The 21,378-nt window shown below is 36.0% G+C and overlaps 1 protein-coding gene across 1 annotated transcript; it reads left to right on the plus strand.

The window, feature by feature from the left end:
* The first annotated feature begins 2,930 nt into the window (after positions 1 to 2,930).
* Positions 2,931 to 16,769, plus strand: LOC144350680 (von Willebrand factor D and EGF domain-containing protein-like). Its single transcript, XM_085493000.1, has 21 exons — positions 2,931 to 2,961; positions 3,383 to 3,502; positions 3,636 to 3,758; positions 4,769 to 4,888; positions 5,022 to 5,144; positions 6,784 to 6,903; positions 7,113 to 7,235; positions 7,672 to 7,862; positions 8,054 to 8,134; positions 8,545 to 8,904; positions 9,046 to 9,125; positions 9,304 to 9,367; positions 9,746 to 9,991; positions 10,208 to 10,443; positions 11,018 to 11,363; positions 12,207 to 12,365; positions 12,796 to 13,167; positions 13,295 to 13,558; positions 15,479 to 15,548; positions 15,796 to 15,886; positions 16,274 to 16,769. Exons 1-21 carry the CDS (start codon positions 2,931 to 2,933, stop codon positions 16,314 to 16,316), a joined length of 3,363 nt encoding a protein of 1,120 aa, XP_085349126.1. The 3' UTR covers positions 16,317 to 16,769.
* The last annotated feature ends 4,609 nt before the right edge of the window (positions 16,770 to 21,378 follow it).

The following is a 21,378-nucleotide window of genomic DNA, read 5'->3' on the forward strand; positions in this document are numbered from 1 at the left end:
ATCCGAAACATCGTACCTCTTTCGGTTTCACTAAGGGCTGAACCAACAGCAATCTAAACAAGGGGGGTCATAACTAGCTACATCATGGTAAATGCATGGTTGGATCAACTGTAGTATGTTTTTTTGGCATTTTGATGGTTGCAGTTTCATGCGTACAACTAACCACAAGGAAATAGTGAAGTGCCTGTTCTATAACAATGTTCACCTATCGTCACAGTTGCTATTCCACAAAACACAAAAGCAAAAATAAAGGTGACATGACAACGCAGGACGGGCAAAACTAGTTAGTGAGTAGTGAATCAATTAAAAACTCGCAAGCCAGTCACCTCAACACATACACAACAATGAGTTATGGGGGCTCACATATCACACACCACATCACACAGTAACGAGCAAGCGTCGGTCTTGTTCATGCTTTGTATTGTGAAGACTGTCACTGAATGAATTATGGAAGACTTAATGACATTTAAGTATTCGATGAAACGAAAGCTATCCAAAAAGAATTTTAAGAGATTGAGTCACATGATATTTATTAACAACAGATTAACGCCCAACTATTCAAGAGCTGGAAGAGAGTGTTACCTGTAGTCTAGGTAAAGGTACGCATGAAAAGCAGACATGGGACGAGTTGTGCAGTCCTTTTTGTTGGTCACTATATTATTCGTTGTGAGCGAAGCATGGACCACAACATATTTGACGCCAGAATATAATACAGGTAATTTTCTCTATTTTTGAATGTGCACACCACCGACATCTGAAGACATTTTAACGACAATAATTATATTTGAAGCTGTTGTTATATTCGTAAATGTATTCGCAAGAAATGTGCTGCGGAACTACAGAATTGTACACGCTTAGGTATCAGTCTCAGATATTAAAAACACCTAATTGATTACGACGCATTGTGAAGGCAGCGATACTTCAATATGTACATGCTATAACCACTGAAATAAAACTTGTTCTTAATAAAAGAAGAATAAGTGAACATCATTTCCGAAATACAATTCAACACGTGTTTGTAAGAAGTGGCGGGGGAGGTGATACAGAAAGAGAAATTGAACCTGCAGGATATTTTCTTTATATGTGCTCGGCTGTTAGTGTTACTGTTTCAGTCCAAGCACAACAATTTGTGAAGACATGAATTACTTCTACAAAAGACAACTGTATCAAATTCTTAACGTCTCGAGTATTTTTGACATGTATGTAGATATTTTTGCGGATAACGATATGTCGCATCAAAATCCGTATATACTAGTAATTAAATTGTGTATTATCAGTATTATCAATATTATACGAATTCGTTTAGCTTCAGTGTTAATATGCGTAACTGCCAAACTATTAATAATGAAAAATAAATAAAATGGTATTTTAACAGCGGTTTTCATAGACCTCAATACATTTCGAGATTAAAAACTAAAACTAAAAATAAGTATTGGTGCATTTATATAAAAAAAGTATTATATCAGTTTTCACATTTTGTCAACGAACAAAACGCTGAGATTTTGAACTGAATCATTGTCATGGAAAACACTAAAACAACCAAAACTTGCTATTTTATCTCCAATTTACTCCAAACTGAGTACAGTAACTCTAAAATTTTATTCATTTATCTGTATTCTTGAAATTTTAAATATATCAAAGATATTGAGAACCTTATGTTTGATTGGACTGAAATTTAAATGACCTATATACTCCAGGGTATGTGTCAGGGAATGTGTCAAACGATGGTGTCTAAAACTGCGTGATCAAATTGTAAAAGAGTGAATTCATACTGTTAAAATAGCGTTTGCCAGAGTAATGGGTCTTCAAATAGTTTAACATCATAAGCCACTTAGAATGTATCTTATATAATTCTAATGAAAATGAATCTATATGAATGATTATTAAAATAAGAAAGCTAGTGTAAGATTTGGTTGGTAATATCCAAAGAAACTTTGAGACTGCAAGCTAATTTATGTGTCAGCTGTTATTGTCACTGTTTCATTCATTGCACATCAATTGTTAGTGGCATAAAATACCTGCACAATTGACTATTGTATTTAATTGAATGCCTGAGGAGAGACGAAGGGTCGATTGCGTCCACGCGACAGGTGGTTTTATGTCTGCAATTATAATACAAAATTGCAATTGGAACCAAAAGTAGTAATTTACCAGACAAATTGAGCCTACAAGCTATTTTCTTCGTGTGTGTCATCCTCTGATTGTCACGGTTTTAGTCATTGCACAAACACTTGTATTGACATTAAATACTTGAACAAAAGGTATTTGTGTCAAATTGCATTCCTTAGATAGTAAAAGAAATGGGCCCACGAGGCAAATGATTTTCTGTTGAGAATCAAGCGATAACTTTGTAACCTAGTGGATAAACGTAGAACAGTAATTCGAAAATTATATTTGTTAATTTCCTAGCAATGTTATACAATTAGAAATTGTCATTCATTGCTATTTCAACCCCAATGCTGTCGCATGACCATGTACTCTACTCTACCAAACCCTAGTTTGTAAAACTATAAGTGAAAACATAGTGTCGGAATTGCATATTTTGGGAATTACTAGTTTCTAAGGTAATTTAATTATCAATTTAGGGAAAAATAATTTAGAAGAACGAGGACAAAAAGAACGAGATATAACACTGACATAATTGAGCTGGTTACATCTCTTAAGGCCAGTATCATGATGCTATGTTCAGAGTTTATAAAATGAGAGAAGGAATAGATTAAGAATAAAGATGGTTGTGTTTTCCATGATTGAACTATTATCTGTTATTAATACTAGAAACAGGAAAAATAACTATTTCATCTTCACTGCTAAGGTTGTTTTCATGGTTGCTAGGAATGGACCTGATGATTTATCGATGACATTTTTTTAGTTGCGCTATTTTTATCTTCACATAGATAAAATAAATAACTAATGTTCTATTTCTATTAGGCATGGATGAAGCACGGTTCTCGATGACCACAGGTATGTTATATTATTCCTACCTACATATTCAAGTCAGATTGCCCTTTCTGGTTGAGCCGTGCACTTTTTGAAACAGCCTTTTGAAATAGGCACATTTGTTTTTGAATTGATTTCCTATGTGTTTAGTTTTTAATTGTTTGCAACAATTTGCATATATATTATAAATAACTACAAATCTATTGTGAACAAAACCGAATATAAAAGTAAACACTTAATTCTATGCTTATTTTTTTAAATAATGTGTTAAGTGGCTCACAAATCTAACAAAGAAACGATTCCGCATCCGGTATATGGCTTTGTAGGTCAAACAAAATTGTTACGTCCATTTAGTAACGAGTTTCAAGACAAATTATAGACAAATATAATACAACACGGAGACGTCAAAAAACGACACATCCATCGAAATACAATTTTGTTGCAGATGTAGATGAATGCGAAGACGCTGATTTGTGTGAAAACGGCGGGACTTGTGTGGACAGCATTGCTTCCTATTCCTGTGAATGTGACGGCACTGGATACAACGGATCCCATTGTGAAATAGGTAATACTTTTTATATATCTCACGTATTTTGTTCACTTTTATTTATTCGTGGCCATTAGCTACAAGTTATTATTATACAGGTAGACATAAATGTACCGTTATATGCTGCATAATAATCACGTTCGCATTTTAGATATTGACGAGTGTTCAAGTTCTCCTACGATATGTCAAAATGGTGGTACGTGTACAAACAGCCCTGGTTCGTTTTTGTGTGACTGTACAAACACGGGATATACGGGGACGTACTGTGATACAGGTATGTCACAAGAAATTGACTGAGATCTACAATAATTCGCGCATTCATATATTATGCACGCTTTAATATTATAACCATATCGACCCGAATCATTACTTAGACCCATGATGACGTTAATTGTGCTAGTAATCAGAGTGCTAACACACGATTCAATGTAATAGACTGCTTTATTCTCGTCCGCAACCGAATCAATTATTGTTACTTAGTTCGGCCGGGTTCATCCACGGAAATATGTCGTGTAATTGGGAGTGCGAATGCGCAATACTAGGCGGGACGTAGTCAATATTTGAGCGAACGCTCCCGTCAGTAAATACAGTAAGTCAATATGAAGCGAAACTTTGAGGTGAAAACTAGTCAAGTATATACTCAAACCACCGCTTGCGATAATAATGTCTTAAAAAATATGTATGATATCTATTTTATATCCTCTTTGCTACACATACAATGTCCTAATTCCTTTCAACATACTGTTTTTGATAAATTACGATGTCGATGTGTCTAAAATGATGAAGCACGGGTCACCCCACATCCTTATGTATTTCCTCTGATGTATTTACATTTAAAATATTTGCAGTAATTTGCATATATACATGAATATACAAATGTCAGATACCAGCACACGGGGAATTCCTGGCATTCCTTGCTGAGTCGTACACGTTTAAAATCACAGAAACAGTTTTTGTTTTGAAATGTTGCGTAAAGACACATTTTTTATATGTATTTCCTCTGATGTATTTAGTTTTTGATTGTTTGCAGCAACATGGCATATAACATATATAATATGCAAATCTATTGTAAGATCAATCGAATATGAAAGTAAACACTTAATTCTACGCATATGCCCACAAACCTTACACAGAAACGATTCATTAACCGGGATATGGGTTTGTAGGTCAAACCAAATTTGTTAAGTCAATTTTATTAACGAGCTTTAAGACATTATAGACAAATATAATACTGCACGGAGACGCCAAAAACCACAGATCTATCGAAATGCAATGTTGTTGCAGATGTAGATGAATGTGAAGATGCTGATTTGTGTGAAAACGGCGGGACTTGTGTGAACAGCATCGCTTCATATTCCTGTGAATGTGACGGCACTGGATACAACGGATCCCATTGTGAAATAGGTAATACTTTTTATATATCTCACGTATTTTGTTCACTTTTATTTATTCGTGGCCATTAGCTACAAGTTATTATTATACAGGTAGACATAAATGTACCGTTATATGCTGCATAATAATCACGTTCGCATTTTAGATATTGACGAGTGTTCAAGTTCTCCTACGATATGTCAAAATGGTGGTACGTGTACAAACAGCCCTGGTTCGTTTTTGTGTGACTGTACAAACACGGGATATACGGGGACGTACTGTGATACAGGTATGTCACAAGAAATTGACTGAGATCTACAATAATTCGCGCATTCATATATTATGCACGCTTTAATATTATAACCATATCGACCCGAATCATTACTTAGACCCATGATGACGTTAATTGTGCTAGTAATCAGAGTGCTAACACACGATTCAATGTAATAGACTGCTTTATTCTCGTCCGCAACCGAATCAATTATTGTTACTTAGTTCGGCCGGGTTCATCCACGGAAATATGTCGTGTAATTGGGAGTGCGAATGCGCAATACTAGGCGGGACGTAGTCAATATTTGAGCGAACGCTCCCGTCAGTAAATACAGTAAGTCAATATGAAGTGAAACTTTGAGGTGAAAACTAGTCAAGTATATACTCAAACCACCGCTTGCGATAATAATGTCTTAAAAACTGTATGATATCTATTTGATATTCCTGTCATGAATTTGTTTTCCCGTATCTGTTGACCGACTTTATTAGTTGATTATTAGCGAATTGCTGTGTTATGTCTGTCATCGTTTAGGCTCATTTGAAGTTTTGGATAGAACTTGGCTCAGTGATTTGGAACTAATTACGAGATATCCGTCGCTATTTCTGACAGTTAGCATTCCGTAGTTATTAATGTAGTGAACGATTAACCAAAAGATATGACGTATTCAGTGCTTAGTGTGATTGGCTTTATGATTGAAGCTTACGCCCTAGAGTCTTTTTACTGTTTTGTAATTGGTTAGAGTTTTGAAAATGAATAAAGAGAGTTTTACTTGGTCTTGACGAGTACAGCACGATAGACGCAGTCGAAGGCAGTCCTGGAGAGCCTTGGGGCGAGTCTAAGCATAGTCTTGGGCTAGTCTTGGGTCAGCCTTGCGATAGTCTTGGGGATTTTTCCCCAGGGCGCTGTGTTCAACAGACCGACTAAGACGAGAGCTGAAACGTATTTCGTTGTGTGTGTCTTATTTGACTGTAGAGCTTGAGTGACTTTTCCGATCCCGTACCTCAAGGGGACGCGATAGAGAGACCAGACGAGATTTCCCCCTGGCAAGTGTGGAGAACCCCAGAGAGAGGATTTTCCCCCGTGATATTCCCTTTGCTACACATACAATGTCCTAATTCCTTTCAACATACTGTTTTTGATAAATTACGATGTCGATGTGTCTAAAATGATAAAGCACGGGTCACCCCACATCATGTATTTACATTTAAAATGTTTGCAGTAATTTGCACATATACATAAATATACAAATGTCAGATACCAGCACATGAGGAATTCCTGGTATTCCTTGCTGAGTCTGAACACGTTTAGAATCACAGGAACAGTTTTTGTTTTGAAATGTTGCGTAAAGACACATTTTTTATATGTATTTCTTCTGATGTATTTAGTTTTTGCTTGTTTGCAGCAATATGCATATAACATATATATATATGCAAATCTATTGTAAGATCAATCGAATATGAAAGTAAACACTTAATTCTATGCATATGCCCACAAACCTTACACAGAAACGATTCATTAACCGGGATATGTGTTTGTAGGTCAAACCAAATTTGTTAAGTCAATTTTATTAACGAGCTTTAAGACATTATAGACAAATATAATACTGCACGGAGACGCCAATAAACCACAGATCTATCAAAATGCAATGTTGTTGCAGATGAAGACGAATGTGAAGATGCTGATTTGTGTGAAAACGGCGGGACTTGTGTGAACAGCATCGCTTCATATTCCTGTGAATGTGACGACACTGGACACAAAGGATTCCAGTGTGAAATAGGTAATACTTTGTATATACTTCACGTATTTTGTTCATTTTTATTTATTCGTGGCCATAAGCTATAAGGTGTTATGAAATATACAGGTATACATAACTATGCCGTTATATGCTGCATAATAATCAGATATATATATATATATATATATTATTATACAGGTAGACATAAATGTACCGTTATATGCTGCATAATAATCACGTTCGCATTTTAGATATTGACGAGTGTTCAAGTTCTCCTACGATATGTCAAAATGGTGGTACGTGTACAAACAGCCCTGGTTCGTTTTTGTGTGACTGTACAAACACGGGATATACGGGGACGTACTGTGATACAGGTATGTCACATGACATTGACTGAAATGTACAATAGTATGTGTATTTATATATCCCGCACACCTTACATACACTTTTTTCTGTGTTACTTACTTTAGTCATGTGCTTATCAGCGATAGACGTTAGATGTTTGACTATCATCTATCAAATCTTCTGTCACAAAATTCCGCTTGTGTTTTTTTTATCATATTCTTGAATTGAATTTGCAAAGATTTCAAATTAGAAATAAACAGTTTTCGCACAACTTTTTGTCGAGTAGGTCCTGGCACATCATACATAATTTAAAATGATAGGAGTTCTATGCCTGCTTATTCTGTTTAAAAGAACGTGTGATTAATTAAAGCGACAATAAATTCCCACTATATCAATATACACATATACACGTCAACAAAAACTATCAGAGTGGCCACATTATCATCTAAAAAATCTGCTTCTCAGATGTTTCTATTGAGATAGAAGTGAGCGACACCAGTGTCAATTTCAAATGCGAGGTAGCATACAATCCATCTACTGGAACAGAGTTTGAATTCAAATGGTATGCAGATATGGATTTGATCTATGAAGAAACGATCATGGGAACTGTATCTACACTGTCACAAAATTCCTGGAGTGGACACATGGGGGAATCGGTAAAGATTGTTGACCTAATATGCATACAATATTCATTATATTCATAATTTTTTGTTTACTGCTTAATCTGTTTTTGTTAATTGATACTCTATGCAATATGCAATTTTCCTTTCAAAATGTTACCGGACTATAACTATAGAGGGCATATTGGTTTTTACCATAATCGTATTACACTCTTTATATTCTACAGTTAAGTTGCAAAGTAGACATTTACAATGGTGGTAGTATTGTACACAACAAGACCAGTGCTGACTATTTCACTGGATTTCAGGTAACATTTTAAAGCGGGAGGGTCGTCACCTGCGCACGCGCGGGAATTGAGTCCAAAGCGACGATAACAACACACGCTAATAACGCAAAGGCTCATGGGTTTGTAAACAATGACACGCAATGGCCATCTGACGCATGCGCAGGTGACGACACCCCCCGCTTTAATATATGATACTGTATTTCATATTTCTGTATATCACAGTTTTGACATTGCAGAAACGTCCTTAATGGCGTATAACCGCAGTGAACATGTTAATCATGAAAATAATCAATTATTCGTTATTTGCAAGATACCGCGATTGCAATGCCGATTAGGGAGGGGCGTTAAACGGAAACGTTATTCAAGTGTCGGTCGCTACCTACAGTTTTTTTCAGAAATGTGCAATATATAATATTTTTATATGCTTATAGATGGTTACTTCAGATGATGTCATCGAACTCTCCGAAAGCTCGAATGCTACTGTTATAGAGTTCAAATCAACTGTGCCATTGATATGTGCGGACGGTAGCAACTACTGTGAAATCGGTGTCCCGGTTGTTATAACGGATAGGAATGGAAATTACGGAACGTACCCGGAGGTCGTAGTTGAAGAGCAATGTGGTGCAGTGATCACGCCCTTTAACACCGCAGAGGGCGCTACTTTCAGTATAACCGTGAAGGCCAGGCGGGATTTCTTTAAGGACGGTGATGGCACTGTTTACCTTGGTTTTCTACCAATTCAATCTGCGAATGCACTATGGAATGACTACAAATACATCCAGATTATAACGGTACGTGATTTTGCATGTATGTTGTGTGGCATAAGTTTATTTCTGTAAAGATATGAAATATTATATAGTGTACTACAACACCACCTACAACGTAATTATATGTTTTTTTATATGTTTTTTATATGTAATTATATGTTTCAGTTCAACGTTATCGATAAAGACTATATTACCCGGAAATGTAGTGGTACTGGTGATCCACACTATTTCACGTGTGATGGGCAGTAAGTGAATCTATATAATATAATACAGTGTGCTTTTAAACATTTTTTTTGAAAAAAAAACTACACGTATTTTAAGCACCTTTCATAATGGTGACTCAATTAAACTACTACGCTATACGTGGTACTGTTTAAAGACATGTATTTTCTGAATCAGTTTACAAGCGTTTTCATTTCTTAGGCGATACGATGTCTACAAGCCAGGTGAATATATATTCTATAAACATGAATTTTTGCCCTACGAGGTACGTAAACTTTGCCTCTACTACAACTATTTACACTGGGAATTAATCTTCTACACGTGGATATTACACCTACATGTTCACTGATTATTGTCGTGTCTTGGTGACTGAGGAGGCAATGTAAATCGTCGAGATCAATAAGAGTTATGCTATAATGCACTTACTAACGTTTTTACACAAATATATATTTCAGAAAAATCAGTAAACATGACCCTGATAATATTATATCATTTTAATAATAGAAAACTGCGATGAATTATGTTGTCCAATGCATGAATTCAATAAGCAATATTTTATAAGTTCGTCGCATTTTATTACACTATGTTTAGTCCATAAGCATGTGTGAGTTACGTTAATCTAACAATTCCTTTTCCTCTCCAGGTTCAAACACGTCTGGCACCGTGTGGATCCGTTGCGTGTAACTGTGGGGTTGCCGTGAGAGCGGAAGATGATGTCATTGTCGTAGATCGCTGTACAATTACGAGAACACTGGTTGTATATTACTGGAGGGGTAGACAATACAGTTACTACAGAACTAGTTCCCAACTGACAATAAAGATTATGGCGACAGGCGAGATGACGCCTGGTTTCAGATTGATACGTGAAAACAGCGGATACAATTATAAGGTATAACCAAGTGAGAGTTTAAATACTCACTGAAAATGTCTTGATTTTGATTAAATTTACTTCCTGACATACGCCCACTAGGTAACATGTGTTGGAAATAAAAGAAAACACCGATGCATAGCTGTAACTGATTAAAAATCGTTATTATAAGCGACTGCTTCATCGCACGTACATAGACTAACGGCATATGATGGGAATAAATGAGTTCATTTGCAGATATACTTCCCAACCGGAGCTTATGTAGAAATACAGGGCACTTACGTTGGTTTCGGTGTATATTTGTCACCCGCTAGTGACGATTATGGCATATTAAGTGGCGGATTCTGTGGTACCTGCGACAGTGATAAGAGCAATGATCTGTTGAAAGGACCTTTCCATTCTTCAACGACATCTTTCGCTACGCCCACGTCATCGTGGAGGAAAGGGTTGCACGAACTCTCTGAAACATGGAGGTAAAGGAGATATATAAAAAAGTGACAGAGTAACATTTATTTGGCGGGGTGATCTAATAAATTGGGAGTTATTCTGTGCTGGTTATTTTGTTGATGCATACCAGATATGAATTACAATGACTCGTTTCGGTGTCTAGTGCATTTACTATGATCTCACATATTGATGATATTATTGCTCGTTTTACACTGTATATTTCTAATTGGGCGTGGAGTACAGGGTCGATACCATAATGACATCATGCGCGCACATATGGTTCACACCCGGTTACAGTATTATTTAGAATCAACAACTTGCATGTTTAAAGTAGATAATATAAACATATACTACATAAATTTGACAGAAATAGAATTGTTTACTAATTGAATTCATTAGTGACAACGTCACAATGGTTTAATCATAAGACACATCCATGCTAATCACGTGATCGTGTCAACGGCTGCAGCGATTGGCTAATCGTGTATTTTCACCGCAACGCCGCTTATTGTTTTATGATAGAGTTTGTAAGATTTTGCAAGAGAAGAGAAGTATTTCATAATACAAATTTATCTATATATATGTCGTATACTTATTTAGGACACCGGATGGCACAGTACTATTTTTTGGTGAGTTGGACAGCGTTCTACCTGTCACAGTTGGATCACAGTATCAAAAGACATTTTGTACCTGTAGTCCCAATGCACACGTGGGTAACGTTGTTGATTTCGATACATTGACACTCAATGAGCAATGCGGATATTACAAAGACCGCACGCGATCACATCTGCCTAGAGAAGATGCTGATCCCACCGATTGTAACAGCAGATGGTGCGACGTCACGGATGATTATCTTGAAACCGATGACGCGAGGCGAAGGCGAAGACGGGCCACTAACGGAGATGATAACCTGTCCTTCGACTATGACCCCGATTTCAATGCAACGGTTTGTACAAATTGGAATATTAAATATTAATCTAGGTAACGGTTATATATAACCCCACAACGGTAATCACGAGTTACCACTAATGTTTCATCAATACTCGCCCAAGGCTCGGTACTCACTCGTGTGGGTACCGTGTGCGTCAACCATACAAAAACCTGTCGTGGGATTATTATTATTATTATTATTATTATTATTATTATTATTATTATTATTATTATTATTATTATTATTATTATTATTATTATTACTATTATTATTACTATTATTATTATTGATTTAATTCAAATCATAAGATCCATAGCAGAACAGAAAAACAAAAGCATTTTTAATTTTATAAATTTTATGGAAGTTCACCTGTGAATCATAGCAATGTATCCGTTGCTTCACTCCAACTACATAACGCCGTTTAATCAAATGAGCCTGAGCATATTGTTGGGAAAATGCACGTTTGTTTTTATGGGCGTAAAATGCATTATCTTTGAAAATAGGATTTTCTTTGTCGACTTTTGGGCATAAACGTCAGTCTTCTATCTCGGGATATCTGGTTTATCGCACATTGTTTTCTAGAAAAAAAAGGTTATCCTTCAGGGTGGTAATTAATGGCCAAATAAAAAGGAGGTTTATTACTTACCATTTCGCTTGAGTGGCGCGTACCTTTCGTTTTCTCGTTCGAAAGTATTCGGTCTGTGGCGTAAAAAAGATCGAATACACGTAATAAGAGAAGAAAACTATTGTAGACTCCACATCTAGTAATTAATAACTGTTATTTAATAACCAACCTGTTTGTGGTAACGTTTACACCAGTTACACAGTATTTTTTTTTTTTTGCATATTTAATTTCAGGTTCCAACTTGGCCCACTACATCAGGTATAACTGAAACAGACGCCGAGGTTTATTGTAACAACATTATCATCAACTCTACTGCGGGCAAAGCATGTGCAAACGCGCTTGAAACCGACGACAAGAACGCGATGGTGGATTCTTGTAAAGCAGATATACTCGTAAGAATATATTAGAAAACATTGGAAATTGAAACTTATTTGTATTTTTGATGAGCGATGTATATTAAAATAATGCCCATCATTTCGTATTAAAAAGGCAATGTTTTACTAACTCACAAATCGACACCAATTCAATATTATACAATTCATCGCCAGCGCATGCGCAGTACATGTGACATAAGTTCAGTGAAATATCACTGATATGATTAAGTTCCTGACGCCCCTTTATTTATTTATTTATTTATTTATTTATTTATTTATTTATTTATTTATTTATTTATTTATTTATTTATTTATTTATTTATTTATTTATTTATTTATTTATTTATTTATTTATTTATTATTATTTTGCGATGATGTAAGCATTTGAGATGCATTTTTTCGGGGGATTACATACATTATATACATTGCATTTTCTTATATATCCAAGGTTCTTGACACATTCAAAGCTGGTGACAACTCAGCAGACCTAATGAAAGAGCAGTGCAAGGAGAGTGTCCTAAAAAATCCAACTTTATGGGAAACAGAAAATGGCGTACTTGTGCCGCCTATGTCCATAACGTCTGTAATCTGCCCGGCTGACTGTAATGGTCATGGGACATGCGTGAACGGTTTGTGTGAATGCGCCCCTGGTTATGGTAGCACTGATTGTAGTGTTGATTTAGCAGAGGCACCTGAGGTGTTCATTGCACATAATGGTGGTCTGTGCGATGTAAGTGAAGAACCTTGTCTTGTGATTAATATCCAAGGAAGCAATTTTGTTGAATCAGACGATCTGACATGTCATATCAACACCATCACGGTATGTGAAATTCTCAGCTGATAGTGTGTTATTTTGTTATTATTTTTTCCAATTTAAACAATTAAATTATTCTTTTTAATAGCGTGATTTTCAAATGATTCTACTTTCCTCAAATTACATCCATTAGATTCGTACAGACGGATTTGACGTATCTGAAGACGTGTATACAGTTCCAGCCACATTTTTGTCCTACGAAGTTGTTCAATGTCCTACCGATGTTACGTCCTCACGACGCCGACGCCGCGACGCCGAGGAAGTAGCCAATCAAAAACAAGGGTCGTTAGTTTCAATTAGCAACGACGGTACTCTAACCAGTTATGAACTTATTGTGATTGTGTATAACTCCAGATGCGATGTGTGTAATGGCACCGACGGTTACTGCGTCCAAAGGGTTAGTTAATCACAACATAAATACTGTAAAACACGTTGAAAAAGCGACATGCAATTTTTAAATTAGCGAATTGTGGTAAAATAACTTTATAGCGAAATGTTGATTTAGCGAATTTTCTTGTCATTGTTGATTTCCTGTTTTCACAATACTTGTCTGTCGCGTGCCACAACAAATGTGCAGTTATCACCTCCATAAAAACAAAGTAAAACTGTCAAGTGTAATTAGGAAGCGCCCCAGATTTCGTTGTACCGGATTTCTGTATACAAATCCCCAAGCCTTGGCCATTTTGAATTTATAATTAAGTCATTAGCGTCATCTTGAATTAGCGAATCAATTCTCTCGCTATATTCGCTAAAAAGACATGCTCGCGAAAAAGACATGTTTTACAGTATACTATTAGCTCAGTCCAGCCGTTGTTACTCCCTTGCATCGTCAGCTGTGCCTTTGTTTTTGACTATTATTTTCCGTAGTCTGTTCAATGTGAGTAATACCGCTGATTGGACGCATTAACCGCGCAGGAGAGTGGTAGTATCGACACAGTTTACACTGGTGACACTCAATAAAAAAAGCTCATTTGAAATATGTTACTTGTACTTTGAAACTGCCGAGTGGACCCCGTTTACAAGGGATACCAATCTACTATGGTGTGGGGAGAAACTTTTGAATGGCGTTCGCGTTCCAAGTACAGCTGACAGTTCAAATATCTGTACGCCAGATATATCTTGAACATCCTATGACTTATGACGGCTTTTTGCGTACAGTAATAATTTCCACGATAAGTCATCGAAGTGATCGTCCGCTTTATATTGGTATTAACTTCCGGCTTTGTTATTCTGCATATCTCAAACACTATTTTCAACTGAAGCTTGATGACCCGCTGATGGTGAAACTAAAATTTAATGTGCAAACCAATCACGTAACGACTTTTATATTTCATATTCTTCGACTTGTTAAATCTTAGCTTGCATACATAACACTGTTATACGTAGTAACGCGTCTCTATCAGAGTCAATGCCTTGCACGAACAAAAGCGCCACTCAGTCACCTCATGTTTAAAAGGCGGTAGTCGTCGTGCCACGCATGCGCGAGGTATATGGGTCTCATATAAACGAAGATGGCGACTTTGACTGTTGCGCAGATCAACGAGTACAAACTTACACGTTATCAAGGTTGACTTTTAAAATATATGGGTTGGATCAAGGTGACATAAGAGTATTCCACTGTTACACCTAAACTACGTTCTGTTCATATTCTCCTCAAACTACACTTACCGTACAGACAGGCCGACAAGCTTCACGTTCGATGAGCTCAGAATTGTATGTTTCTAGATACTCTGAAGTCATCTCTCGTTTTTGAAAAATGAGATTGTTCTCATAAAATTTCGCCCTTTTGGCGCGCATTCAACGGTGCCTCGTGGTGGTCCTCCAGGTCATGCAAAAAAAAAAAGCTTCACAAAGAATGTTCCGACTGACTGTTCACGATACTTTTTTTGCATGACTGTGTCGAGTACTTTGCTGACTTATGATTTGCGACAGTGGTCCGATCTTTTGACACAATGCTTGAGGCTCATTCGCGCGTGCAGTACTATACAATAATGAGCTGACTTATACATTGAATTTTCTGAGCGCTCATTATAATTAGAATAAATTAGAATAAATTAGAATAAATTAGAATAAATTATGTCTTGCATTTGTCAACATGGGAAATGTATTTATATTTTAAGCGTATGTTACAGTAACTTCGTGGTCATTTTACACTGACAAATCCCAAAAATTGAAATATTTTACTGATGTGTGTACTGGGGCAATTTATAGCATTATGTCACAAAGCCGGTTGCTCATTGGTATACCTAGGCCTTCATTTACAAACTTATATTTCGTACTGCATTTGTAAGTAATCCGTCTGCTTCTGTTTTTTCAGGATGATATATGCATTGTCGACGGGGAGTGTTATGAGCTAAGTGACCCAAAATGCAAAGGTAATGTTACTGGTATTAAGATGTGAACTATATGATGTGATAACGAAGTCACAATGTCATTTCATCTGAGGTATAACATGATGACATGATAACACAACCATACGTGAACTTATAGTTATTTCCAAATTAACCGGAAAGTGGACAACAACATACATTCACACGTGCTCGTGCCACAATGTGCAGAACAAAAAAGGATGCAGAAGAAAAACTGAATAATAATGGTTGAATAACGTTACCTCTTTCTCTGTTTGTTCTCCAGACAACACATACATAATAGTAGGAGCGGTGGTTGGCAGTACATTGTTTGTTCTGATATTGATTATCATCATAATCTCCGTGATATGCATCAAGTAAGTACTCACATTTGTAGCCAAAATACCTAAAGCGTTAGGCTCGTCTCGTCACCTGTGCACGCGCGGGAATTGAGTCCCAAGCGACGATAACAACACTCGCTGAAAACGCAAAGGCTCCTGATGGGTAGACGCTTGTTTGTAAACAATGACACGCTATGGCCGTCTGACGCATGCGCAGGTGACGACTCCCCCGCTTTAAAGACTATTATCCACGAGCTTTGCTCTAGGCTTCGAAAATATGCCATCATGATGCCATCAACATCGTTAACATTTACAAGAATTTATAATGTGCATATGTAGGAAGATATGCTGCAAATTAAAACAAGCAAGAAAGCAATTTGAAACAGTTATTGAAGTAATTCCTATTATATATTCGTTTTTCAGGAAGAAGAAAAAAACTAAGATTGGCGATTACGACCGTGACTGAATAGTCCTTTGTAATTGAGAACAGCACAGAGCGTGTGAAATACCCGTGGACCCACCCGCCTATTTATACAAGAACCACAGTACAACAATGAAACTAATTGCCGCTTAACAGCACTATTTCAGTGTGTCTTTGAGGTTATTATAATCAAGAGCGATATTTACATATATATACATAAACGGGAGATACTTTGTACATATGTTAATGTCAAGTATAATTGTCAAATGTATTTGATACAATATGTATATAAATGATTATAACACAGGTGTTTTGTTTTTCAGAATGCTGATTTTTGTATCAATTAAATACAAATTCTTCGTATCAAAACTATCGTTAGATGAATAATTATTGAATTATTATAACATGTCTCCTGTTTATTATTACAAAAAAACATATATAATAATAATATTGTGCCGCTATCGTTTGTCTTTGCAATAAAATGAATGATTAAATTAATGAACTTGAATTAATATATATTGCTTGTGTACGCTAGGTTGTAAATTAAAAAAAGAGTGTTTTAGTTTTGAGTATTCTCTGTTTCGAATTCTGCGCGAACATTTTAGTTGTTCCCGGTGAGTTGATAAATTACAGTCCCATTTAACTTCGACTTCGTCACACTGGGTCACCTCTCACCACATGCCGTTACACAGGTCACTTTGCCCAAGATGGTTAATTCGTACCAAGCGTTCACTTCGTACCACAAGGTCATTTCGTTACACAGGATCACTTCGCACCATATGGTCCCTATGTGCCACGCGTTATAAACTCCCACGCGAATCACTCGTAGGGCACTTAATTTTAGATGGTCACTTTGTACCAGACGGTCACTTCAATGCACGTGCATTTAATTCGACCCCTAGTCAATTCGTAAATTTATGGTGACCTAGTACCAAGTCACTTCGTATAACATCTTCACTTCGAACCACACGTTTTAACAATCACTAATAACGACTAAAATGACCACTGGAGCTGATATTAGCATTTTAGGAAGTTTTATTATCTTTATATAGTCACCTTAAATTAATCCTGAAACCGAGTTATGTATTTTCGTGAGAATGGCATTTTACCGTTTTTTTTTTCTGTCCTTGTATCTTCATATGTCACTCACCCAAATTGCCATCGTGGTGGGAAACTGACACCTAACTGCCATGGCGTGTCTGTAACAAAGTGACGAGTTTGCTTAAAAGTAGAACTAAGTTTTGAACCTGCTAACAATACCGACTGATGAAATTCGACTAGTCTTATACAAAAGTTACTAGCGAAAGCGTTTATAATAGGGTGGTTGTTATTTACAGTTTTGTTTTAGCCGTTTATATACGTACTTGTGATCGCTCTTTAAATTAATTTGTCAAATCGTATGGTACAAACCAACTGCAGCATGCCGTGGCCATGTGGCGTGAAACAACATAGAACAAAAGTGTTCACGTGGTGCGATAGTTCTTGAAACGAAATGACTGTGTAGAGCAGTTGCTAAAACAACAACATAGCAACAACAACAAAAACAACACCCATCTAAAGATAGGTCTGGCAACATTTCAGCTTGTAATCAATTAATTTTTTCCAATAGAAGTCTATAAATGCTGTATCGTAATATTATTTGCCATAGGTATATCATTTTACCAAAACAAACTGGTCATAGATAACATTAAACACGAACAAACTGGTCATAGATAACATTAAACACGGTCAGAAAATGCTAGCTAAGATAAATAAATATGAATTTTTAGTTGAGATACTTGTAAGAAACATGTTAAAAAATCAATCATCTAAAATTGATGTCCATTTCAAACATTGGCAATACATTTCAACTCTTACCAGAATCACGTGAGAAAATCATGCGCTGTAATGTCACGCAAAAAATCATTTTGACCTTTAACAACAACTCTAGCGTCCGAAACCAAATCGCTTTTCCCCAATTCAATGATAAGTGAAGACACATAATTAGTCTCACAATAAATAATCATATGCCAATTAATTATGAGTGATAAGACTAAGAGTTGGACTACTTGTTGCCACATAACACAAACCGAAATAGTAAACAGGCCTCATTTGAATAAGACACCCTACACGCTATTGAATGTCGTTCACTGACGTCAACAGAACAAACAAAAGAATTTGGGTAAGAACACTGAGGGCAGTATGAATCTTAGAAGGTGTCTTTCTAAATAAGGTGTATTGATATATCTGTTGTATACATGATGTCACATCATTGTATAGTTAATGCACAAAGTGTCATCTTGATTTCCGACATTTATTTGTAATCATGCTTCATTATATACATGACTGTTAAAATCTAAATCCGTGATTTGAATTCCAAGCATATGCTGTTTTCATAAGGTCTTTTTTACCAGCAAATCAATTTACAATATTGTGAAAGACTTTGTATATTCTAACTAACACTAGTGCTAAGTATTTTGATTTTTAAAGGAAGTGAATCTACGATCTAGGCACTACTGCTCAGTTCAAACATACATAATATATAAAATAACATTAGTGATAACACAATCAGAGCACACAGTAGTTGATTGTGGTGGGTTCCACAGTGTTTCACCAGGTTTGTTTCTGTGGACAGCAGTCATTTGTAATGGGAACAATACAGTATTTTTACCAAGTAAAACCATGTTATTTGTCATACATGCTTTTTTCAGTAATAATTCAAGACAAATAACATGCAAAAGTATATAGAGAATATATAGCGACTTTTCGTTTTCTTTCCAATATTCTTGTGTAACCAGGTAATTGTGAAGATTATCATTGGTGTGCATCTGCAATACATTTCATTATGAATTATTATTCACATATTTCGGATTTCTTTGTCAAAATGAGTTGTTTTCACAATGTTAGAAATGGAAAGGCTGTATCGTATCGCATCTCTTAGGAAACGAAAGAAACAACCAACAAACGACTGAGTAGCTATGTTCGGTGAATCGGACATTGCCACAAGTTATTAGCTTTCTGTTCACTTTAATACATATAGAGACTGAATTGATGGCACGGAAGTTTGCGACCGTGGGTTAACCCCCGAGACCCCGGTGTTCTTACCGCAGCTGCGTCAAGAGTTCACCGGATGCTTAATCTGCTGAGAATACGTGAGCCACTCAAGTGATTGTAAACGAATGCATGACGCAATACATGACAGCGAGTTCACAATGCTACAACATATGGTAATAACATTAATAGGCATTCCTCAAGAATAAAATTGATAACATTCTTCATTAAAATTAAAAATAAATGTAAATCATAGTATTAATTGTGATTTATATTGCATAAAATTATTGTCAGAGTAAAGCATGATATACAAGATATTTAAAACATGCAATGTGATATTCGTTTTGAAATTTCCATATTGTAGAAAAGATTCACTAAAGACAAGAGTCTCGAAAATCATGACCCGAAACCGATTATCAGGTTTATTATTTTCCGTTGTTAACTATTATTGACTATGAAATTCGATGACACGCAAACATATTCAGAAACAAACAAAAATCGTCTGATTTAAGACATACAGTGTTCTTTGTTCTTCACTTAAAAGCCACCCACTGAAGACGCGCGTCTTCAAAGTTGCCAGCGTGTGTTCTAATCATCGAAACAGGTGATCTGGTTGCGATAGTAATTGAATGTCCGAACCGACTAATGGTTAACTGAATGGCTGATTTAATGAATTAATGACTCAATGAACGTATTTCCCTTCTTTCAATCAAAGACAGTATCGATTTGTGTTGCCACGTTGTTTTGAAAAGGGTTGGGGTGTCATACTATCGTGTCCGGTGAAACTATTCGATTTGCCGTGCTGGCAGGCATACTTAAAACAATAAGTACCGTCTTACATCATTAATTATCATAGGATGTGGCCATTTATGTTATCACAATGAGTATGTATACCTGAAACAGAATGTGACAGCGCCCTCAAACGTCAACAACGCACTCATTTATTTAATTCACCTGGCTGTAATACGGTCTTTATATAAAGGCTATACCGCCCTTAAAACCCACAGCAAGTTGAAATGAAAATTCGATCAGTTTGATTATTACTAGGCATATGATTCATTGAACACCAGACACTGGTGTCGTCCCACAGAATGCAAATACTCGAACCAATTGCACGAATAATCAACGAGTCTAGAAACCACGACTTCCCAATCAATATGTATCGAGAGCGGAGGATCTAGTTTACAAAAAAAGAAAACCAAGTCATCACAGTAATGAGATTATCTGACAACTTAAATACAAATTAACTCCCAAGGTGGAATATAACTGTTTGATTTCGTTATCAATGATAAATATTTATAGACCGCCGTGGTCAAAATATGAATTATTGTATCTGCATATCAATATAATATTATACAGTTATGACGCGTAAACATCAAAGAATTCATGCCCCAAATGAGCAAAGCGCTTGCATATCTTAATTGTTGCCTAGCAATTAATGATATTTATATTCATACTGTAAAACATATTGAAATATTTACATGTCATTTTAGAGAATTTGACTCAATACATGAATTAACAAAATCTTAATTTAGCTAAAATGCCAACAATCTCATTGTGAGAATATAATTTATTCTAAAATAGCGACATATTGAATTACAGGTTAGCTAAATTAGCTAAAAAGGCATGCTAGCTAAAAAGACGTGTTTTAAAGTAATTGTTATTTTTATTTCAGCCTTGGCATAAATACATCGCGTTATCCGATGCAACTCCACTCACGTGAATTTGACGAATGATAGTACAAGTACGGAAACTGCTTTGATTGATTTAATGTAATTTGTATTTATATGGCGACATGAGACAAACACAATTGTTTTTTATGCATCATATATTATTTGTGCCCGGGGAAATGCAGTTTTTGTATGCAATTATTTTGCTGTTTGTCACCGGTTTTCAATTTTTATGTCTAAGTGTCACAGGAATAGGACACATTTATTTTGATTTTGACAATAATTATCACGCCCATGGTTTTTCACGTAGTTAAACCCGTAAGGAAATCAATCAATGTCTCAGTGAGATTACACGTCTATTGAAACCACAACAACGGGAAACACGAATATACGCAAGTTACATTTGT

The sequence above is a fragment of the Saccoglossus kowalevskii genome, chromosome 18 (genome assembly GCF_978046115.1).
Source record: "Saccoglossus kowalevskii chromosome 18, keSacKowa6.1, whole genome shotgun sequence".
Classification (NCBI taxonomy): domain Eukaryota; kingdom Metazoa; phylum Hemichordata; class Enteropneusta; family Harrimaniidae; genus Saccoglossus; species Saccoglossus kowalevskii.